The following is a 24,571-nucleotide window of genomic DNA, read 5'->3' as shown; positions in this document are numbered from 1 at the left end:
TTGGTGAATACCAAACCAGCACTCCAAAAAGTTTTACACAATATCCTAGGAACAGACATTGAGGATCACAACCCCAGGAAGCAAAGCAGAATGAATCCATCTAGCACAACAAGAAATTAAATGTGAAGAGGGAGAACCCAACAAAATGAAAAAGTCATGGCAATGATAAGTCAATACATTTCAGTTATAACCATCAATGTTAATGGTCTCAATTCACCAATCAAAAGAAACAGACTGGCAGAACGGGTCAAGAAGCAAAATCAAACAATATGCTGCATACAAGAAACACACTTAATTCAATATGAAACTCATAGACTGAAAGTTAAAGGGTAAAAAACAATACTCCATGAGACAGGAACCCCCCAAAAAGCAGGAGTAACTATCCTCTTTGCAGATCAAGTAGATTTCCAACCAACACTGATTAAGAGAGACGAAGAAGGACACTACATCCTTGTAAGGGGAGCAATCCAAGACGAAGAGATGACAATCATAAATATGTACGCACCAATCACTAGTGTGCCCAACTATATGAAACAAATACTAACGGACATGAAAAGTCATATAGGCACTAATACAATTGTAGTGGGGGACCTCAACACCCCACTGTCACAAATAGATAGATCAACTAGACAAAAAATAAGTAATGAAATACTAGAACTCAATCGAACTCTTGAACAAATGAACTTAGCAGAAATTTACAGAGTCTTGCACCCCACAAAATCAGAATACACATTCTTCTCACCTGCACATGGGTCATTCTCCAAAATAGACCACATGCTCACATATAGAACATGTCTAAGTAAGTGCAAAGGAATTGAAGTCATCCCCTGTATATTATCAGACCGCAGTGCGATGAAATTGGAGATCCAAAGCAAAAGAAACTCAAAAAAATTCATAAACATGTGGAAATTGAACAACACACTTCTGAATAACCAATGGGTCACAGAGGAAATTAAAGAAGAAATCAGACAGTTCCTTCAATTAAATGACAATGACAATACAACATATCGGAATCTATGGGACACAATGAAAGCAGTCTTACAAGGGAAATTCATAGCAGTGAATACTCATATTAGGAAAACAGAACGAGCCCAAATAAACAACCTGATGCTGAACCTCAAGCTTCTAGAAAAAGAAGAGCAGGACAACCCCAAAGCTCATGCAAGGGAGGAAATTAGAAAGATCAGAGGAGAAATCGATGCAATGGAGACTAAGAGAACAATACAAAAAAATCCATGAAGCCAAGAGTTGGTTCCTTGAAAGAATCAACAAAATTGACAAACCCTTAGCCAACCTTAAGAGAAAAATGAAAGAAAAGGCCCAAATCCATGCAATTCGGAATGAAAAGGGTGAAATTACAACAGACCCAGCAGAAATCCAGAGGATCATCAATACCTACTTCCAGAACCTATACGTCAAAAAGATGGACAACACAGAAGAAATGGAGAGATTCCTAGATACGTACGAATTAGCAAAGTTGAATGAAGAAGACCTAAAAATTCAAAACAACCCAATGTCAACCAATTAAATTGAAAACGTAATTCAAATTTAACAACTAAGAAAAGACCGGGCCCTGATGGCTTCACCGCTGAATTCTACAAGACAGTTAGAGAGGAACTACAGCCACTACTGTTTAAACTCTTCAATGAAATTGAAAGGGAAGCAATACTCCCAAATTCATTCCCGGAAGCAAGCATCACCTTGATCCCCAAAGCAGAGAAAGATCTAACAGAAAAGGAGAACTATAGGCCAATCTCACTAATGAACATAGATGCAAAAATCCTTAACAAGATACTGGCAAATAGAATGCAGAAGATCATCAAGAAGATCATACACCCTGATCAAGTGGGATTCATCCCAGGGATGCAGGGATGGTTCAACAAACGCAGATCAATCAATGTAGTACACTATATCAATAGAGCCAAGGACAAAAACCATATGATTATCTCTATAGACGCAGAAAAAGCATTTGACAAAATCCAACATGCATTTATGATGAAAACCCTACCAAAAGTTGGAATAGATGGTCTCTACCTCAAACCGATAAAAGCCATCTATGAAAAACCAACAGCCAACATCATACTAAAGGGTCAAAAACTGAAATCCTTCACACTAAAATCAGGAACAAGACAAGGATGTCCACTATCACCACTCTTGTTCAATATAGTTCTGGAAACATTAGCCATGGCAATTAGACAAGAGAAAGAAATAAAAGGAATAAAGATAGGAAATGAAGAAGTCAAATTGTCATTATTTGCAGATGACATGATACTGTATATAGAAAGAAGACCCCAAGAACTCCTCCAAAAGTCTTCTAGACTTAATAACCAAATTCAGTCAAGTAGCTGGTTACAAGGTCAACACACAAAAATCAATAGCTTTCCTCTACACCAATGACAGACTCACTGAGAGAGAAATAGGGCAAACAGTTCCTTCACAATAGCATCCAAAAAGCCGAAATACCTAGGAATCAACCTAATGAAAAAAATCCAAAAACTCTTCTCTGAAATCTATAGCACTCTGAAAAGAGAGATTGAAGATGATATCAGAAAATGGACAGACATCCCCTGCTCCTGGGTAGGGAGGATTAATATAGTGAAAATGACCATACTTCCAAAACTGCTATATAGACTCAAGGCAATTCCAATTGAGATCCCAGCAGCATACTTCACGGACCTTGAGAAAACAATCCAAAAATTCATTTGGAACACGAAGAGACCTAGAATAGCAAAAGCAATTCTAGGTAACAGAGACATGGCAGGGGGTATCACAATCCCCAACCTGCAACTCTACTACAAAGCTACTGTGATAAAAACAGCATGGTACTGGCAAAGAAACAGACCTGAGGACCAGTGGAACAGATTAGAAGATGCAGAAACTACTCCAGACACACTCAGACATCTTATCTTCGATAAAGGAGCCAAACACCCTCACTGGAGGAAAGATAGCCTCTTTAATAAATGGTGCTGGAAAAATTGGCTTTCAACTTGCCAAGGATTGAAACTAGACCTATATCTCTCACCATGCACTAAACTAAAATCGAAATGGTTTAAAGATCTAAATATTAAAATAGAAATGCTGAACCAGTTGGAATAGAGGTTAGGTAGAACTCTTGAAGACATTGGTGTAGGAAAAGGTTTTATGAACAAAACCTCAGTTGCCCGGGAACTAGCACAAACAATCAACAAGTGGGATCTCTTCTTATTAAAAGGCTTCTGCAGAGCAAGAGAAACCACCAGCAGTGTGAAGAGACAACCCACAATGTGGGAAAACATCTTCACCTGCTTTTCCTCAGACCAAGTTCTACTGTCTCGAATCTATAAAGAACTTCAAAAGATCAGACCTCCCAAATTTAAAAACCCACTCTGAAAATGGGCATCTGAAATGAACAGACATTTCTCAGACAAAGAAGTAGAAATAGCAAATAAATACATGAAAAAATGTTCCACATCACTGGTCATCCGAGAGATGCAAACGAAAACAACGCTGAGATTCCACCTCACTCCAGAAAGAATGGCCGCTATCATGAAATCTACCAATAACAAATGCCGGCGGTGCTGTGAGGAAAGAGGAACCCTGCTCCACCGCTGGTGGGTATGTAGACTGGTGCAAGCACTGTGGAAATCAGTATGGAGATACCTCAAAGAACTAGGACTGGAAGTCCCATTTGACCTGCTATTTCCCTTCTGGGGATCTTCCCCAAAGAATTAAAAGAATCATACCACAGTGATATATGTGCACCCATGTTCATAGCAGCACAGTTTGTGATAGCTACAACTTGGAAACCGCCCAAATGCCCATCAACTGGAGACTGCATAAAGAAAATGTGGGTTTTTTTTTATAAAATGGAGTACTACTCAGCCATAAAAAATGAGAAATTAGAGACATTTATAGCTAAGTGGATGCACATTGAGGCGATACTCTTAAGTGAAATAAATAGGACACACATGTGTAAATACCGAATAGTTTCTCTGGTGTGAGAAACTGAAAGTGTAAATAAGGACTAAAATGTATAATAGGTAATGTGAAATAGGAAGAAAAGGGGCAAAGTGGAAGGAAGTGGGAGGGCTGGGGGAAAGGAAAGAAGGGTATGGAATTAGTATGAGAAAATGGAAAAATAGGAACAAAATCTTTGTAAATAGGGAGGAATGGAGGGGTCGAAGGGAGGGCTGGGCAAGGGTGAAAAATAAGAACCCAGAGAGATTATGTAAAGGTGCAAATTTCCAACAATGAATGTCATTATATTGTATACCTAAAATGTACCAAGGTTTAGAATGAATAATCAATAATGCCAAATAGGAAGAAAAGGTCCAAAGGGGTAGGGGTAGTGGGAGGGGCAGGGGAAAGGAAAGAAGGGAAAGGAAAAATGATGAGAAATGGAAAAAATGGAAATAGGGTCTTTGTAAATAGGGAAGGGTGGAGGGGCTGAAGGGAGGGCTAGGAATGGGGAAAAAATAAGAGCCAAGATGCATCATGTAAGGGTACAAGGTCCCCATGAGAAATGTAATTGTTTTGTATACCTAAAGTGTACCAATAAGAGAATTTAAGAAAAAAAAAAAGGTTTGAATTTTCATTAGTGTATTTGTGCATACATAAATACTACATTCATCCTGAGGAGTCGGGACTAGTACATCATATGTTTTAATTTTTTCCACTTGCGTTTACTCTGCACTTTTTCTCCTTCTTAGAACTTTTCTTAAAGCACAAGTACTCAGAAAAATATGAAGCAAAAACTGTGCTGGTAAAGAAGAAAAATCTCATTGTACAATATCAACTAGAAGGAAATTCAAATGGACTGGAAACAAATAGTCATTTAACAAAAATTTATATTATTAGAAAAATCAACTCACAGAACACTGATTTATCCAGAGCATGGTGGTGACACATTTTAATGTATGAACACATTTCCTTGCTTTATAATTAACCTTTCTCTTCTCTTTCATAAATATATAACGATAGCAGTTGTAAAAAAATATTTGAAAATATGATTTGAGTGACACTGCCATATAGCAAAAAGAAAACTGGGTGGAAATATCTACCTGTATCTTTCTATCTATATAAATGACAATAAAAGAAAGGGAAAATAAATTCATCCTTACAAACACTACTGCATTCTTTCATTCATATTTTTCTCAGTATGAATTATGGTTATTCTATTTCTAAAGAGATGCTTGGTTTTAACTCTTGGTTATAAATTATATGAATGTCTTTAAGCTCTCATTGACCATCACTCCGAAGTAAATTTGGAACGAGGTGGTAGATTTACCAATTTAGCACCTACCCCTTGGTTCTGTTGTGCTTTCTCAACATCAAATCACACCTGTGACAGAGGGCGCTTTTCTGCAGAGCTTGAGGGCAGAAAATGGTCAGCTTTGTGCAAGGACTAGGAATCTGTCCAGATCCTTAAATGAAGACAGAGAGGGTAAGGTGAGCATTCCCTTGAATTATGCAGGACACAACCACTGCAAAGGCGGGAGTCACCCAGAGCCTTAGAGAAAGAGACCTCACTTCAGTAGAGGGAAGGCTAACACCTGTGAGAGATGTGAATGTGAGGATCAGAAATGAGAATGATGGAAGACCAAGCCGGAACACCACGTCCTATAGTGTCCAGCTGCAGCCGCTTATTCTTGAAGGTACTGAAAAGACTGTGGTCACAGGAAGGGCCTCCTGAGTTCAAACATGCAATTCTCAGGGAGGCAAGAACTCCATGTGACAGGAGCACGTTCAGATAAACAGCATCCGGAGGTATAAGATAAGTCATCTCGGGCCAGAGATTTAGCTCAGTGGCTCCCTGCCTGCCTGGCAAGCACAAGGTCCTGAGCTCGATTCCTGGTACCAAAAAGAAAAGTTTATTTATCTCTCCGGGTGAGCAGCTGAATGTGGACTACATGTAGCCTACGCTCATACAAGAAACCCCCAAATGATGCCTCAAGAATTGCTCCTATTCTCTCTGCCCTAGGAAGCCCCAGGAAGCGCAGTTAGTCTGATTTCTACCTGCACATCGCTCCTCGGCTTTTTGGTTAAGATCAAGTGTGATTTCTACCTGAAAAGACTCATGGCCCTCAGGACCTCAGGCTAATGGGGTTAGCAGTTAGCGTCAGTTTGCATAAGCAGCAGACCTAGAATTGAACAGGGGTCAAAAAGAGGAATCCAGGATGAGAAATGGAAAAAATGGAAATAAAGTCTTTGTAAATAGGGAAGGGTGGAGGGGGTGAAGGGAGGGCTAGGAATGGGGAAAAAATAAGAACCAAGATGCATCATGTAAGGGTACAAGTTCCCAATGAGAAATGTAATTGTGTTGTATACCTACAATGTACCAATAAAAGAATTTAAGGGGAAAAAAAAAAAAAAGAAGAAAGAGGAATCCAGGGCCAGGGCTATAGTTCAATGGCACAAAGCCTACCTGGCAAGTGCAAGGCCCCGAGTTCAAAGCAAGGAATCCAAATTTTATGAGAGGATGCCAGCTAGCAGAAAGATCCTCCCAGAAAAGACTTCTCACTTTGAGGCTCCTGTCAGAGCTGGCAGGCTAAAGAGCCTATTTCTACGTGGAGGTCTCAGGAAGCAGAGTCCAGCTGTGGTGGGCAGTTAGTTCCCTAGTCAAGCAGAAGAAGGGCTTTGAGTAAAACGTGGGTCACGGGGAAGAACCGGCCTACTACTGAGAGGACCTGTGCCCGGATGTGCAGGCTCCTCAAGTCCTGTTCCTGCTCTGAGTCTAGTGATGCTGTGGTCGCGGGAGCCTGTGGGTATGCAGGGATTTCTTCTTCAGTGACTGAGGGAAGCGTGCGGTTAGATTGGAGGCTGTGTGCCTCAGGAGTGTAGAATGAGGAATTCCAGGCTTTGCTGGCTATCAAGGCGAGATCTGGGGAGTTCTGAATCACTCCGAAACAGTGAGGTCCCTTTAAGGATTCACCCCTGATGACAGCCCTGGAGACCCCATGCACGTGTGGCCGGATGTGGACCACCCTCACTTCCTGCACTTGCACAGGCATCTGCCGAGCCGCTTCGTGAGCGGCGCAGAGCGGCCCGGAGCGGCTGGGCGGCTGGCTTTCTGCAGCTCCAGGTGAATTCCTAGGGTTGGTCTGAGGTCACTTTAGGGTTCCTAAATGTGGACTGAAGCGATTCTTCCTCTCTTAATCAAAGGGGCTGCGGGTTGGGTTTGGTGTAGCTCAAGTCTAATCCGGGAAACTCGGAGGCAGAGGCAGGAGGGTGACAATTTTGACGTCAGCCCGGGAATTTATGGGCTTCGCGAGGCAAATATAAAATAAGAAGGGCCGTGGAGGAAGCTGAGTGCCGAAACTCCGTGTTCAGTCCCGCTGCGTGGGGAAAGAAGTGGGTGGGGGAGGGGAGTGCGTTCCGCCCGCCCGTGGAGCGGGTGGAGCGGCCGCTCTTGCCGGGTAAAGGAATGGTATGGAGGTTTTCCTAGAAAGGCTCCGGGGAAGAGCGGCCTTGTGCTTAGGAAGCAACCTGAGTGTACATGGAGGGGAGACCTGGGCCTTATCTTTTCTGCTTTTTTTTTCTCTTTTCTTTTATTTCCAAATGGAGATTCAATCCAAGGCCATCCCCCTGGATTCCATCCTCAGACTTTATAGTTTGTGTTTTGAGACAAGGTCTTCCCCAGTCTTTTAAGTTGTCGAGGCTGGGCTGGAAATTGCAGCGGTCTAAAGGAGTTGAGGCCTACACCCGAGGCCCTCGTAGTTTGTTAAGAAAAGGGGGACCATGCTAGTGTCTGCAACCTGAGATGACCTCTCCTGACCACCGACATTGGTCCGAGACAGAGGAGGTCCCTGTCTGAGGTAGCTGGGCCATAGCAAGAGGAGTGGTTAGATTCTTAGGGATGAGAGGACGTGCATCCGAAAGAAGAGGATGTGTTTGAACACCACCATTACTGCAAGTCTCAGACACGTTGACATGCTGAGGCAGTCCCCGTGGCAGGAACATTTCCAGCCTTATAGAGCACAGGAAAGGGCCACCAGCTTAGCCTTCTCCGTTATTTCTGTGTGTGTGTGTCTGTGTTTGTACCCGCTTATTTAATTTGGTTTTTTGTTTGTTGGTTTGTTTGTTTGTTTGTTTGTTTGTTTGCTGGCTAGGAGATTTTACCCAGAGGGATCACAAGGAAATAAATCTCTAGGCCATTTTTTTGTTTTCTGTTTTGAAGCAAGATTTCACCTCATTCCTTCGTGACTCTGTTAAACTAGAACTTGCCATCCTCTTGCTTCAACCTCGCTTCATTATTTTGTCCTAAAGGAGGTGAGCCTTTTAGTGTAAGGGTGCAGCGACCACAGTACAAGGTTTGGTTCCAAGACTTCTGTGGAGCCAGAGTGAAGGGCTTCAGGAGGATAGAGCCCAAATCAGAAAGGATTCTATCTTCTGCATTCTTAGCAGAGTAGGAGACTGAAGATCCCTTTCAGTTTCTTCTCTGGCTAGCAAGCAGCTTTGAGTTGTCAGTTTCAGAGTAGCAACAGGGAGTGGCCCAGGGCCTGGAAGGATCGACTGTGAGAATCTGGAAAACATAGAGGATCTCAGGCAACAAAAGACAGGAGTCCTCGCTGCCACACTGCCAGTGCCTCCTGTCACCCTACGTAGAACGAGGCAGGACTGAAAAGGTGCAGACTAAGTTCCATGCTCAGGATTTAATAGGATCGTCTGTGGGACCTTAGAGAACAGGATGACCAAGAGAACAGATCCCCGTGTTGTGCATTCCTACCACACCACCCTCATGGAAATCAGTAGGGGAGCCACATTTAAAAAAGTCACTGTGGTCTGTCCCTTCCGTGGGTGCTCACAGTATCTCATTCTCCTGGCTGCAGGCATCCCAGTCTCCTGTCATCGTGTCCTCATCCCTGCCTACTGTTCCTGACCGTAGCTGTTTTAACCTGGGAAAGGAGAGTAAGCTCCGTGCGGGTCAGCAACGCCGCCGGGCCCAAGGTGAGACTCAGGTTCTCAGAGATGCTCGGGCCACTTCCTCACAGGCTTTTTACCATTGTAGTAATGGGGTGCTCTCCCCGCATCCCCAGTGGACCTCGCACTATGTCTTTTGCTTTCCACTCTCTCTCTGCTCACCCTAGCCGCATGTGGACATGCAGAGGCCCACACTGCCCTCCCGCACACTCATGTCCTCTCCATCTGCAGCATGGGCGTGGCTGCCCTCTCCTCAGCACAGGATCCTCATCTGCAGTTCTCACATGCTTTTTCTTCTTGCTGACTCCAGTCCCTGCCTCTCTCCCCTTTTAGCCCTGTGTCCAGGTGTCCTGTGAGGTGGAGACTTCCCAACACCTTCTCCCCGGGACCGCCTTCGTATGGGAGAACTTGGGGGATTTCTGTTTTTTGTTATCCATGTTTCATTCTTTTGAAATTCTTGGCTCATATGGTTGTGTACAATCCTTCAGCAAATGTAAGCAGCCTGGCTAGCTCCGCTTTGATCTGTGGCCTCTGCTCAGCAACATGCCCTGCGATGCTCTTCAGTCGTGCGTCTCCCTTTGCTCAATCTCAGCCAAATCTACTGAAGATGTATAGCGTCATTCCCTTAAATATGACACACTCAAGGTTTCCTGATAGGAGTTGTTGCTTTGAATTTTTTTTCTTTTTTTTTTTTTTGTAGCGGGGATGGACCTGGGGACCTTGCGCTTGTGAGGCAGGCAGTGGCACCACTGGGCTATATCTCCAGCCCTAGCTGTTGCTTTGAAAAACAGGGAATAATTTGTTTCTGGGGTTTGCAGTCACTGTGTTCGCACATTAGATAATGTTTGTTTGAGCCTGGTGTGTGTGAGCTCATCTGGTTACCAGGGGCTCAGGCCTTGAGAAAAAATCCGACCATAGCTTTTGAAACAGAATAGTCAGGCACATAAGAAACAAGAGTGTACTTCCATTTCTTCCCTCTCATTCTTGGGGGTTTTATCCAACATTTAATCAACATATATTCTTTAACACTTTTGTGGTATTGAGATGGAATTCAGGAAGCTACATCCACGAAGCTTTTCAATTTTTTTTTTTTTTTAATTTTGGGATCGAGTTTGGCTAAGTTGCCCAGTTTGGCCGTGAACTTAAATTCCTCCTGCCTCAGCCTCACAAGCTGCTCCCAGCTATAGAACATTTACTACAGTGAACCTTTGGTAGTGAATCCTTGCAGGTTTTTTTTTATTTTGGGAGAAGCTTTTCTTACTCTTAGTTTCTGAAGATGTATTCACTGGATATAGTATGCTACATTAAGCTTTCTTCTGTTTCAAAATTTATAGGTATTAACATGGTCTTTTATCTTGTATTGTTTTGGAAAGACAGTCTCCTGTCATCTCCATCTATCTCACGTCTTCTAAGCAATTTGACTTCAAAGTGTCTTACAGTTTTCTTTACATTTCTTTTTGGAGGGCTCTTTTAGCATCTTGGATCAATGAATTTATAGTTCTCATTGAATTTGGGATGAGCTTATGTCTAATCCCTTTTTTCCCCATATTCCAGAGATCACTGTCCTTCCTTTCTGAATGCCAGATGACTTAAACACTTTGTTTTTTGTGTTTAACCTGTTTTTAGTACTGGTGTTGGTTCTGATGTAATAGGTAAACTGGTTCCTGTCACTCTATCTAGGCTGGAAGCAGAAGTTCTTCTACATTAAGACTTTGGGATTAAAGTACATTTTAAGACTTTATGCTTATGTGAAGTTTAGTTTATGTTTTGCTCACAGTGTGTATACTAAGGACATAACAGTGTTCAAAAGAATTAGCAGCTCTTAAAAGTTATTGTTTGTAAATTGCCCTTTTTAAAATTCTTGTGCCATCTCAGTGGTTCAGGCCCTTGCTGGCTTATCTCCTGCAATATTTGACTCCTGGTTTTCACGTTTTCAGAATGTGAGACTCCATTTAATCTATTACAACAGATGGCAAATAGCAGGAAGGCTGACATCACTAGAGTGGAGACTGGATATGAAACAGACATTAACTCAGCTACTTAAAGCTCTGTAGGTGTGGATATGAAAGATATTTGTCAAGTCTAAGCGGAATGCCCCACCATAATTACTGCCTGTCCAGATGAATTCAACATCAGTCCATTTCTCAATCGGTGAAATATGTCACCCTTTAGAGGTAGAAGGAAATAATTAGGTCTAGCATTGTTTGCATTCTGCCACTCTTCATATTTTGTCACGTGGAACACTGGGTCAAGCCCTTGAGATAATAGTAAAATAATATAAATGTACTGTCTCACTCCAGCTTCCTAGCAAATTTATTTGTGCAGTGATGTCCTACATACTAAGATACTGTGGGAAACAAGTTCTGATACCATACTATGCTATACAGCTAGGAAATTCTGTCTTTTTAAATTTAGTGGCGTGTGTCCTTTATGTCCAAGATTTCTAAGAAAATTAACAAGTTAGTCAAATGTGGAGGATGGCATGGAACTTGGATAATCTGTCTTGAAAATTTTTGATGATCTTCCTCTGAATGGTGTTCAAAAAGTACTAAGCAAATGGCATACCTCATAGTGTTATATAAAAGAAAATATATGTTATGTTGTTCATTGTCCTAATGACTTTCCAAATGAGGATTGTTCATTCAAAAAATTTATAGCCAGTACCCCCTGTGTGTCTTCTCTATGACTCTATAGACTATTCATTCTGTAAAAGCACAAAATTTTAATAGGTGCATTGCCTTTTTTATTGAGACTCCTTCAGATGTTCACAATGTGGTCTAGAGCTTAGGGTATCCAGTACCAATACCACAAATGAGGGCCTTATGAAACACTTGTAGTTATTCAGACCTGAAATATTTTATAAGTATGAGGTACATTTCCCGTGTCAAATACCTAATAAAAAGGATAGGTGTCTAAAATATCTCATAAGTAACATGTATGATTAAAGTTATTTTCACGTTTCTCTTTTTTTAATGTAGCTAGTAGATAGTTTATGATTATAAGTGTAGCTCACACTATATTTTTCCTGGAAGTCTGTGGTCTAGAATTTATTTGTCCCCCAAACTGTTGGCTAAATTTTCTCAAAGAACAATGAGTCAATAATGTTTTCAGTGCCATTTATATTATCAAGACATTTCTAGCACTGGTAAATATTAATTCATAGCAGAGTTCATTCTTTCTCCATCATCCTCATCAGCACGGAGGGATTCCCCTCGGGCTCTAAATCTTTATGATGCAATTATTCAAATATTCCTCCAAATTGCAAAGTTCCAAGAGATGGAAAATTTACTGTGTTCTGAATTAGTTAATGAAAGAAAGATGGAAAGAAGGAAGGAGGTTTTAATGTACAAATATTTTTAAAAGTTCCTCCACACTAATAAATGTAGGAATAAATATCATTCTTTCATCAAAAATGTGAAAGATTTTTTAAATAATGATATCTATGACTAGGGAAAGGCTAAATTGAGCTCCTCACTATATACAGAGAGGTTTTGAAGAGTATCCTTCAGAGTTTTTCAGGTCACTCTCCTTTTGGAAATTTAGACTAAGAAAATAGCAAGAGGTGCAAACAAAGATTAGTATATGAGGAAAATTGTGCTGACCAAGCATTAACCACAGCCAAGGGCTCTGGGAATCTATGGCAGGTAGGGGCCTGCTGCTGACAGGCACATCTGTAGAGCTATGTAGATCATTCCTTGTTAACAGAAATAACTAGGGGACACACTGAAAGTGCCATGATTCCTGCCTGGCCAAGAAAGATAACTATCACCTTAATCTGGATGCAGACGTAGTTCTTAGTCCACTCCTTGGGATAAGGTGGTGATATCAGGGAAACTTTAGACTTCATGTGTAAAAGATGTTCTTCAACCAAATCATATGTCGATATGCAGGTAGATGTTATTTTAGTGACTGAAATATACAATGATAGGTAGAATTATGAACCCAAGCCCTTCACCCTTCTCTGTACCTCAGTTCTGAATCTCAGAGCCATGTCATGAGCAGATTGTCCTTCCACACTTACAACCTTTGGGTTCAGTGATGAGGCTTGGCTTTGGCCAATCATGACTGAACCAAAGGTTTACAGTTTTCTTCTACATTGAGCTGTGCTTGAAAACATTTGCCACTACCATTAGATAAAGTTCCAAGCAGTCATCTGATCTGAGCCCATCTATAGTGTGATCCAGAGCCACAACGGCTGGTGCACGGACACTGCCCACAAATGGTTGTTGTGTTAACTTGCTGAGTTTGTGGCTGTTCCATTAGTCAGGAGAAGTGAGCTAGTAAAAGCATTAAGGTCTAGCAGTGCTTACACACTGTTCATGTCTTAGTTTTATTATGCTCTTGTTTGTCTTTCATGGGAAGCAAATATCATTTTTAAATATATTTAAATGTTAGGAAAAACAAATGTTAAAAGCTTCGGGACATCCCAATTGTAGATGCCATGGACATCATAAAATGGGAAAAATTAGAAGTAATTTACAAAATGCAGTTAATGATGTTTTATTTCACCAATGAAATGTAGAAATTTAAATATTAAGCCACTGCCACTCTCACATTGGCACATGTAATGGTTTCAATGACTGGTCCTTTTAGGTTCTCATGCTGAAGATTTTCCCCCTTCTGTGATATTACGAGTATGAAAATTTAGGTGAATAAGATTTGATAAAGTCATCATGATGAAGCCTCCATGATTGCAGTGCGGTGGCTTTGTAAGGACAAAGAAAGAGATAAGCCAGAAAATACATACACATTCACCTCTATGCTCCAGGTCTCCGGCCATGTGGTGCCCTGTGCTGCCTCAGAACTCTAGAAGCAAGAATGCCCTCACCAAATATGTCCCACAGACTTTCATTTAAGCTATGAGCCAAAATAAACCTCTTGGGTCGACAGATTCCCCGTTTTATACTATGGTGTATTAGCAACAGTAAATAGTCTAAGAGCTGTGTCAACAAACAAAAGTATTCCAGTCTATAAAATCCTGAGAGTTCACCTTTTTTTTTGTGCAGTGCACGGGACTTGTTTATTCTAGACATGCTAGAAAAACAAAGGAAATATTTAAAAACAGGAGATTCCAGCAGCAGATACTTGCTCTTTGTATCAGACTCCACTATTTTCTAGGCAAGAAAAGTTTGGTAAATTGCCTAAATTCTCAATGTCTTAAGGTAAGGTAATTTAATCAACATTTCTATCTTCAGTGTTTCAAGTCAAACTGTAAGACAAATACTGCATTTTTATATGTGTTAGGATAGCAATTTCCAATTCAAGTGAACTCTTAATTGTATTGATCTGATAAGTACGTTTTCTAGCTTAATCCAAGGAACAGTGCAGATTCTCCAGCAAATTGGCAGAGTTGAAGACTCCTAAAATATTTGGAACTGTTGGCTCAAGTATTCCACATGTGAGACTCTCCTGCAGGGTCCCTTTCCGGACATGTGGTATATGTGGCACTGCTGTGATAAACATCCTACTGCCTTAGATTTAGTGTTAGTCAAGGATAGAACAGTTACACTAGGGTGAAAATTTAATATCAGCATTCTAACACAACAAGGGCTTATTTACTCCATGACGTTAGCTGTTCAGTATGTACCAGTGATGGAGAGGATTTAAGGATTTTTTTTGCACTTTTTCACTGTGGAATTCAGGTTGCCAGATGCTCCAGCATCTCACACTTCCCATATTGCTGGCTAGAACTAATCATATGTATCTGTCTAGGGACAAGGGTTGTTGTAAAATACGGAGTTTTCCATGTGCCAGTGAGGTGCAATATGAAGGTGAATTAGCATTGCATGGTCTCTGCCATAGTTCTGAAGACACTACCCTGCCCCAGTTCTTCTTTTATTCACCAGACTGTCTTTTCTCCATGTCCTCACTAGGCTTCTCTTTCTCAGCTCAGCCATTAACGAATCTGTGTTCTGCCAATTCCCATATTCAAGGGCCTAACCTTTCCTCTCCACTTCTAGCCCCAGACAACTTCACATAGTCCTGCACTTGCAAGGATTATTTGAGTCTAACTTCGAGATATAGTATCTCAAGTTCTCATCTACACGTAAAACCTCAAAGCCATTTCATGCATAATTCACTAATAATTATTTCAACCTCAGTGTGAAAAAAACACAAAGAGATTTTCCCCCAGATCTATTATCATTTCTTCACTATTTTTCGTCCCAGTTAGTGACAAGCTCAGGTTTCTATGTCTAGATTCCTCTCTATCATCGCTACTATTTCTATGTTATCACTTCCTGTGTCCCTTAAGACTGTGGTACCCAGTAGTTGAGTTAAACATCAGAGATGCTGTTGTTCTGCAGTGGATCGGCTGAGGAGTGCTTCAGCTGTGATTGCCATTAAACTACTGGACTCATCTGAGTAAAGCACATTGTCCTCCATCAGTACAGGTGGCCTCCTGCAATCAGTTGTGTGTAGCAAAGAGCAACTCCTGAGGTTTTGAGCAGAAGGAATTCAGCCTGAAGTGGGCAGTGTGGGAACCCAGCCTGATTTTCCAACTTGCCTGTTCAGCCCTGCAGATTTCCGATTTGAAACTGCAAATATTGTTAATTGGATTTTTCACATAGCAGACGGGGTCTCATTAATTGCCGACTCAACAGCCCCAATATATATACAAGCGATGATCAACGGAAAAAGTGTGTGCTTAAATAATTAAAAAATTTACACTGCAAGACACATTGTCATTAATCTCCCTGAAAATACTGCTGCTGGCTTCAAACACAGTTACCTAATTATTAAAAGGACACTCTTTCGTTGTGCCTCATGGATGCTGGATCCACTGACTGAATTAACAAAAATTCTTTCAGTGGTCATTTTGACACTGGAATGTGCCTCAAACCTCCAGATCCTTCGTAGAGGGTGTAAACTGACAGGTCCTAATGTGTTCACTCCTCTATTTTCACACTGGAAGGCAATGAGCAGTCTGGGGTCATTGTATTTGTTTGTATCTCATAATAGCAGGAAATGGGATTTTTAGAACTGCTTCAGATAGTAACAAAAAGGATGGAATAAGTGTGTTTGAAACGAGGGGGAGTATTTTGCTGGGAGAGTAAAGGCAACATGTCTTATTCTAACAATTCTTTTAAAATTTCAACGTGCAGTTTTATGAACTCTCATAGCTCAGTGGGACTCCCTTGGTGATCTTCCAGGAGGGCAATCTCAGGAAGGGAAGGCCCTCGACTTCTGTAGAGTTCGTGTCATGGAGGGAAGAGTCCTGCACAATACCAGAGTCATGGGGAAGATCCTGAGTGCTGCTGAGAGACTGCATCCCACAATGGCAGTGTTCACAGGGCACAGCCCAGCTGTCAGGGCTGGCAAGCAGAGGGCACCATAGGGGTCATGTCCATATTTCCCCTGCAGGGAAGTAGCTGGTGATATTTTGTTTTGGTGGTTGTCTGACTCTCAGCAGTAGTAGAAGGAGGAATCCCTGGCTCTAGTAAATATGCCGGTGGGTGTCTAGAGAGCTTTGATTAGAAAACAGGGTGGTCACATAGAAATCTGCTCCTGGCTTTAGCCCCGGGAGACCTTGGGCATTGGTTGTATGGGTGTGGTTACTGAGCTCATTTCCATGGGCAGGGCTGAGGCCTGCATCTGGAAGGCACTGTGTGCTGTTGAAGATGGTGAATTCCCAGGACCAGTGCTATTGTTAGGTCCCAGAGTTTGTACTTAGGGTATCGTTCTCCATTCATTACAGCTTGGGGTGATGCTGTGAGGCCAAAACCCAGGTTTCAACCTGAGTTTTGCCACAACAACATCAGGAAAGAGAGACCTTTGGCACAAATAAGTAGCCAAGATTCAGGAGGTTAGAGGCAACCTAGGTCCTAAGGAGGGTCATGTTTAAGGCTCTAAGTGCTAGTGAGATGATCATTCCCCACAATAGGTAAGAACACAAAGCAATACTCCTGAGCTCCTTCCTGTGAAGCTCCAGGCAAGGATACTCATGTGCAGGGGCTGTGTTCCCTGTATGGGGCCCTGTTGTGAGGCTGGCAGAATGAGGTTAGTCTAGAGAGATCTCCCCAGCCATATGCAGTGGCAAGGTCAGCAGCGTGGCTGGAACTAAGGGGAAGCACCAACTCCAAAATAGGGGTTCCTATCCATATTCGCACTCCTCCGGGCCTTGGAAATGCCATCCAATCTGTCAGTCTGTGTCTGTGCCGCCCCCTTTTCTCCTGGGCAGTCACAGGATGGTTGAAAACATTGTATGAGCCAGGTGTGCAGAAAGGGAACCCAGACCCTTGAGGAGTCCAGGTGCTCATCCTTAGGAGGACCAGTGGAACTATGCTCCTGTCAAAAGTAGAGAAAGGATGGAGAGCTGCTCACCACTGTACCCCTAAGGAAGCCAGCAGTGGGGGGTCACATGTATGAGGAAACCATAGTTTTCTATGGCCTTCGTTAATGTGGTGAGGGCCATCAGATTAGCATGGCTCTTCAACCCGGTGATATCTGCCCCACAGGAAGGACCATGAGTTAGGACTGAGGAGCTCAGTGTGCCCATGTGCACGAACCCTCCACGGAGCTCTTCGACCTAGTGCCCCCTGTCCAGGGTGATAGACTGAAGTGACTTACATATCTCTAAGGTCCTGCCAGGAATGGAGGACATTGTTTGGAGGCGTGAGAGTTACTGCAGCACATGGGAAGGGGCGCAGGCACAGCTAACACGTGACTTAATGGTCTATAATGTGACCAGGGTTCACTTTCCATCCCAGAGAAGAAGGGCGAAGCTGCAAGAATGAGAGCTGCTAGCTCTTCTATCAGTAGCCCAGGGCACAATTTAATATGTCCACTGGGTTTTCAGAGGACAGGCTGATCAGGGAAAGGGAAAGAGACTATGGTCAGATTAATGTGGTAACCCCTTTGAAATGAAACTTTGTTTCAAGAGGAGTTGAGTGGGTCACTATGGATATGTGCAGACAGGTCCAAGGAAGCAGTGACCCGTATAGAGGCCTTTGCCTGAGAACTGCAGGAGCAGGGAATGGTGGTATAAATCTCATTTTCTCCTCCCATGAAGCTCTGAGGGCGATGTGCCATGTTGTCATAGTGGGACGTCTCAGATAAGCAGGTTCGGGATTCCAGTTAGTGCCAGGTGTCAAGGTGAGGACCCTGAGAGCTGAAGGAACCACCCACCACAGAACACTGAAGGCAACAGAGAATTCCTCCTCAGTTTTCAGCCTCGGGAGACTACAGGCAGGTATGGGGAGGCCAAAAGAGCAGATGATCACACCATAGTTAAAAATCTCAGAGAGTTGTAATCATTAATAATACTGGATAAGTGCTAAGATAGGGTGCACCAAGGGCGAAGTTAGTTGAGCTCTTAATCAGAAAATGAGCTTCCACAAAATCCCATTGCCTCTCACTTTTGAGGAACCCCACGTAGAAGTAACCAAAGGCATCTCCCCTTTGCATCCATCCCTGGGACTCCTGGAGGAAAAGGCCTTGGTATCAGTCTGGAATCCTCGGACAGCCTGATGGTGAAGCTCAAAATCCGTCCAAGTGAGGAGTGCAACATACCCAACACAATGAGGTTCCATAGATGCAGTGAGAACTAGACGTGCCTCATATTTTGCTTGGTCTTTGGATTCTGAGGTAGGCTTGAATCTTAATCTGATATAAAGGGCATCTGGTCATTAGAGAAATGATTACTAGTATGTACCAGAAATCACAGAGATAGCCTTGAGAAATTCAAACAACTCCCAAACAATACCATCCCCGAGGGTCCAACAGAGACCTTTCTCTGTCATGCCTGGGCAATCCCAGGCATAGTTGTCAGGAAGAAGTGTTCTGTGATTCCTTTCCTGGAACAGCAGAGAAGTTCAGGACTTAGTATGATCTTTCAGCAAGGACAGTATTTGGAGGTCGAACTGGAGACTTTGAGTAAGAACCATAAATAAGACCACGTATCATAAGGCCACAACCTGCTAGCCACAGCTTTGAGCCTCTGATAATGTAGCAATGTGGTCAGACACAGCCACCCTCATGTCCTCCAGTAAGAGTCAGGGAGGAATAGGTGTGGGCTTTACTCTCCTATTTCTGCACATCTTCACATAGAGAGTGGGGAACTCTAAGCGCTACTTAAAGTCAAAGTACTAACCATGGGTGAAAGCTGAAATTACCACCCCCTTAAAGCCAAAGGAAACAACAAAGAGTGTGGCTCTGGCTGGGCTCTTCTCCTTGGAAAACCGAAGCACTGTTATCAGTTGAGACTTCTTGTCATTTCTTTGTGTCAAGTCTGAAGGAGTAGAGAGCAGACTGTGTGAGGATTGAGGACCAATGATCACAGGATAGAGACAGCTCCACAGAACTGTCAGCATTGCTTCCTCACGGGAGTAATGGAAAGATGAATTCCCTCATTTTTAGTTTCATCATACCAGGGTGCATTAAGCTTGAAATTCAGAGTAGCCCAAGAACGCGGTGACAGGCCCTACCAAGAATACCTATGATGATTCTCTGTGCAAACTGAGAGCACACTTGCACGTAAGTGGAGAATGCATGGTCAGATAGTGCGGTCTCCAAGGCAGCCCTAGAGAGGGGTACAGCCTAAGACACAAGACAACTCCCTCCACAGGGTCCTGGGGGCCAGGAGAAGAAAAAGGACACAGTGTAGCTAGAGCAGTGAGGAGGCGCTGCCCAGAGGCACAGTGGAATCTTCTTGCTGAAAGTACTCAGGGGATCTCATTCTTTCTCCTCCAGGTTCCTGCAACACCTGCTCTCCAGCGCACAGACTTGCCTGCTGTCGCTGACCTCAGCCATCATGCCCCGGGGACAGAAGAGCAAGCTCCGTGCTCGTGAGAAACGCCGCCAAGCCCGAAGTGAGACCCAGTGTCTCCAGGAAGCTCAGGCTCTCAGGGCACAGGAAGGAGAGACCCCTTCCTGCTCTTCTCTCTCTGGAGATGCTGCTCCATGCTCCTCTGCTGCTGGGCTTCCTCCGAAGTCCCAAGGAGCTCCACCCACTCCCGCTATTGCAGGTGCGCCTTCACACAAAAAATCTGGTAAAGGTGCTAAGGGCAAGAGGCCTGAAAGGGCAACTTCCTCTACGGCCACACGCTCTCCTGCGAGCTCAGAAAAAGATCTCTTAATGAATAAGGCAGAAATGTTGATGCACTACCTGCTGTACAGGTATCAATTACAAGAGCCTGTGAGGAAGGGTGGAATGCTGAAGATTATCCACAAAAGGTTCCGGCAGCAATTCCCTGAGATCCTCAAGATGGCTGCTGATCAGGTCGACCTGCTCTTTGGTCTTGAGCTGAAGGAAGTCAAGCCTGGGAGTGGCTCCTACACCCTTATCAGCAAATTAGATGACCGCAACAGTGGCAGTCCAATGGGTGGCTTGGACTTCCCCACAAATGGGCTTCTGATGCCTCTCCTTGGGCTGATCTTCTTAAATGGTAACTCTGCCTCTGAAGAAGAAATCTGGAAATTTCTGAGTATTTTGAAGGTTTATGATGGGGAGGAACACTTAATCTTTGGTGAGCCACGAAAGCTCATCACCAAAGATCTGGTAAAGTTAGGGTATCTGGTATACCGCCAGGTGCCTCATAGTGATCCTCCACGCTGTGAATTCCTGTGGGGCCGAAGGGCACACATTGAGACCAGCAAGATGAAGGTCCTTGAGTTTTTGGCCAAGATTAATGAAACCATCCCTAGTGTCTTCCGTTTCCAGTATGCAGAGGCTTTGAGACAGGAGGAAGAGAGGGCTGACACCAAAGCTACAGCCAAGCATGGCCATACTTCTCTATTTACTTGAAGTCCTAGGGGGAACTCCAGCCACTATACCCCTCAGTGAGTTGTAAGAGTCACGTTTTGCTGTATTTTTGAGGAGGGTTTCCTTCCTTACAGGTAGTTGGGGGTTGACATGGAGATCATTATACATTCCTATATTCCTGTTAAACTCTTGTATCTTTCAAATGTTTTTTTTTTTTCCCTTTTGGTAGAGTATTGGTTTAACTTCAGAATGCATGGTTATGAATTAACCAGCTCACACATATATTGTTGCCACAAAATTATGCGTATTAATTTTAGCTTTCTTTAACACATTTAGAAATCTTCGTTTACTTCTTTGTGTTAAGAGTAAATGCGTGGCTTTGGAATGGAGGTATTTCTTGGCAATGTGCGAAAGAGCCCCCCAAAATATAGCTGGGGTCTTAAAGCAGTAATAGCGAAGTGAAACATACTCAAAATACTGGTTTGCCTCTTTTTTTGTAAAGTTCAAAGAGATGTACCTTGTTGCCTTTAACTGATTCAAGAATACGAATAAAGAACAGTAAACTATATTCTTGCTCAGTGGCTCATTTATTCTCATCATTAATTGAGTATCTGCTCTTTGGAAAGTTCTATGCTTGTAGTAATGATGCTAAGATCAAAATGACCCATCCTCTGACCTTAGATTTGTGGAGTCTTCAGAGAAATTTTTATAGAATGAAGATTGAAACAGAACCTTGAATCGGAACAAATAAAAAAGAGCCAGGCTGGAGGAGGGGAGATCTAGATGAGAGCAGTCAAAGAACTTAGAGTTTGGGGACATTACAGTCACTTTCTGGGAGCTCATATTTAGTTAGCCGCATCCTGGGATTGATAAGGCTCTGACATTTGTGTGCTTTGGCCAAGCCCTCAGAAAGTGAGGCTTAGCATTAATGAATTAAGTCTAGAATGACAAATTGCCCTTAGTGATTACTCTGAAATTATAAAGCAGAAAATAATTGTGGGGTAGAATAGAAAAAGAATGGCGCTCCTGTCCGAGTGCATTTGAACACAGTGCACAAACTAGTATTTTGTACAGGTTTAGAGTGTTTTTGAGGAATAAAGGGCGTTTTCCTAAAGTGAGAGCCCAAGATTCCGTTGAGTGATACTCTTTACCTGAAACTTTTACATAAATTAGATTATCTTGTGGAATTTGCCAAAACTTTAAATTATGTCTAGATGCTGTTGTAATAAAACAAAAATCGAGATATTTTCCTGGGGGACAGCAAAGAAGGAGAGGAATTATTGGTCTTTGTCATAAAGTCTATAGGTTTTCAGAAAAATCTTGCTGAATTCCATGCTCCCATATTAAATAACGTATTCTCCCCTGCAGGAAATTTACTTTTTGCTGTTTGCTTATCAGCATTATGATGAATTTGATCCTTTTTGTCCTGGAGCACTGCATGTTCTCTACCTTTTTGATGACCAAAGCTTCCCAGAGATGTAAATGGTCTCTTCTAGTATGGATATGATCATAGTCACAACTGCCGTTCTTTAAAGACCCAATATTTGCCCCTTTCTTAATTTTTTTTTTTACATTACATGTATTCCGATAGTACTACAGGATGAGGTTTATCAGACACACTTGGAATATGAAGAACTCAAATATTTATGTTCACATGGCTGGTAAATGGCAGAGCTAGGACCACACACAGCGAGTCTGAAGCGCACTGTTTTATTTTCACCCAAACCGAGGCCACTGTTATGTCCCTTATTCTTTCCTATGACACCAAAATGTCTCTAGAAAAATAAAATATACCCTGTGTCCGAAGTGCTAGAAGCAGGCCTAAAGAAGGAAAGTGCAAGGGAGAATCCAAGCTGACTGGGAACTGCCCATAGGGTTCAGTTGCCTGCAGTCCTCCTGCCCCTCGCACTGCGGTTCCTGGAGAGCTGACTCTGTCCTGGACTCAGCTTCTGTGTCCAGCCTCAGCACATTCCCCATTACAGTGCCCTTCCCGTCTTCATCAGTGAGCCTTCCTATCCACCCTGGACCTGAAGTCCTGGCCAGTTCTTCACAGCCTTCTCTAGAGCCCACAGTGGCTCCCAAGGAATGAACAGCCCAGACTCCCCTGTCTGGCCCCCGCCCCTGAGGGTTCCAACTCTCTGGATACCCTGTCCCTCACCATGGACTCCTTTGTGACATCGACAACCCCTTCCATGGGATTGTTCTCTTCAGAATAGTGAAGCTTAGAAATGTCTTCATCCCTCTGGGTGCTTACACTACTCCTCCTAATTATTTTCAGATCTTTAGTTGAGCAGTTTATTTGGCATAGAATCTACTGGTCCTGGATTTATAACCGCAAGACTAGAAAGAATTTTTTAAACCACCTTGATATTTGCAGGAGAATTTGAATGGAGTGTTTCATTTCAGATTGGCCGCAGAAGACATAGATTCTTTTGGCTTCATTGTTGAATTCAAATGTGTACGTAGTCCATTATTAAACAATTTCCTGTTGAGGGACACACATTTTGTTCCATTTTGCTATTGCGATTCCTTAAAAAAAAGCAAATGCCTTTACACGTGAATTTATGGGTAAATAACATTGTTCCTCATATGAAAGACATGGCAAAGATTAAATAAGTTTGAAATAGAGGCGTGGAGGGTGCGGGCCGCAGCTGGGCTGGGCTGCGGGGATCCGGAGCGGGGCCAGGGGGGCGCGAGGTCCCGAGGCCTGGGTTGGGGCCCGTCCGAGGCCGGGACCCTGCGGGCGGCTCCGTGGTGAGGCCCGGCGTCCCAGCGTCTCCGTGGGCCTCCCGTGGGGCCGGGCGCCGGGCCGGGACTCTCAGTGGCTCGGGCAGCCTCTGCTGGAGGAGCCTGAGGCCAGGGCGCGCAGGCCCGCGTCCCTCGCAGTCGGAGGTTGGGCCGCCGCCCCGTGTGCACCGGACCCCTGGTTGGTCCTCAGCTCCTGCGTCCTCAGTGCAAGTGCGTCCATGGAGGGTGAGATCGGTTAGGGCCCAGCGGACGCCGGCTTCTCTGTGATCCTCCCAGGCCCTTTGAGAGCACCCTGTTCCCCCATTCTACAGATGGAGAAACTTGGACACAGCCATTGCTAGTGCTGTTGTGACTCAGCTGATTAGAAGCTCAGCTGGGGATCAAACTCAGCGCATCTTCTTAATACATATTTTTAGGTGATACATGAAATTGCTGCCGAAGATGTCAGTGTTCTTTCGAAGATCACAAAAAGATAAATAAATTTGCGTGGAATACGAATAGAAACACAGAGCTAAAGGAAGAAATAGAAGTAAAAAAGAAACAACTCCAGAATTTAGAAGATGCTTGTGAGGATATCATGCTCGCAGATGATGACAGCTTAATGATACCTTACCAGATTGGCGACGTTTTCATCAGCCATTCTCAAGAAGAAATGCAAGACATGTTAGAAGAAGCAAAGAAAAAACTGCAAGAAGAAATTGATGCCTTAGAATCCAGAAGAGAATCAATTCGGCAGGTGGTAGCAGATTTGAAAGTTCAGTTATATGCAAAGTTCGGCAGCACTATAAACCTTGAAGCTGATGAAAGTTAAACATTTTATAATACCTTTTTAAATTTGTTTAATGAATTTAAATATTGTTTAAGAGGATAGTTTCCCTTCTTCAAATGACATGGAAAGGAAAACTTTCTCTTTTTAAAGTTTTCATTTATTTAGTGGAAATGCCTATTTTCACATGTCTTTCTTATTTATTTTGTATTTTTTCAAAGAAGACAGTATTCATCTATGTATTTTGCATAATGATTATATCAATTCTAGGGGCTTCATGTCATGTTATTAAAATCAGTTAACAATCTTCTGTGTTTCTATATTATTTAGAATACTTGTTGCAGTTTTCATTTATAGAAAAGTTAACAGTTGTGTCGTATTGTTTGTCTGTCTGATTCTGGTTTCTGTCTAAGGATGGTGAAAGCCCTACAAAAATGTACAATCCTGCACCTCTCCAC

At 42.9% G+C, this 24,571-nt stretch overlaps 1 protein-coding gene and 1 pseudogene across 1 annotated transcript; both read left to right on the top strand.

Annotated features, from left to right (window-relative positions):
- The first annotated feature begins 6,961 nt into the window (after positions 1–6,961).
- On the top strand, positions 6,962–21,145 carry LOC147824305 (melanoma-associated antigen B1-like). The gene is made up of 3 exons (XM_087189984.1): positions 6,962–7,060; positions 8,808–8,925; positions 19,588–21,145. The coding sequence occupies exon 3, from the start codon at positions 19,649–19,651 to the stop codon at positions 20,639–20,641; it is 993 nt and encodes a 330-aa protein (XP_087046110.1). The 5' UTR covers positions 6,962–7,060; positions 8,808–8,925; positions 19,588–19,648; the 3' UTR covers positions 20,642–21,145.
- Positions 21,146–23,924: 2,779 nt separating this feature from the next.
- On the top strand, positions 23,925–24,158 carry LOC147824304 (prefoldin subunit 4 pseudogene; annotated as a pseudogene).
- The last annotated feature ends 413 nt before the right edge of the window (positions 24,159–24,571 follow it).

This window comes from Heterocephalus glaber, unplaced genomic scaffold (genome assembly GCF_053883595.1).
Source record: "Heterocephalus glaber isolate CG9 unplaced genomic scaffold, H.glaber_assembly_v1.0 deba00001548, whole genome shotgun sequence".
Taxonomy (NCBI): Eukaryota; Metazoa; Chordata; class Mammalia; order Rodentia; family Bathyergidae; genus Heterocephalus; species Heterocephalus glaber.
This window is presented reverse-complemented; position numbering and strand designations above follow the sequence as displayed.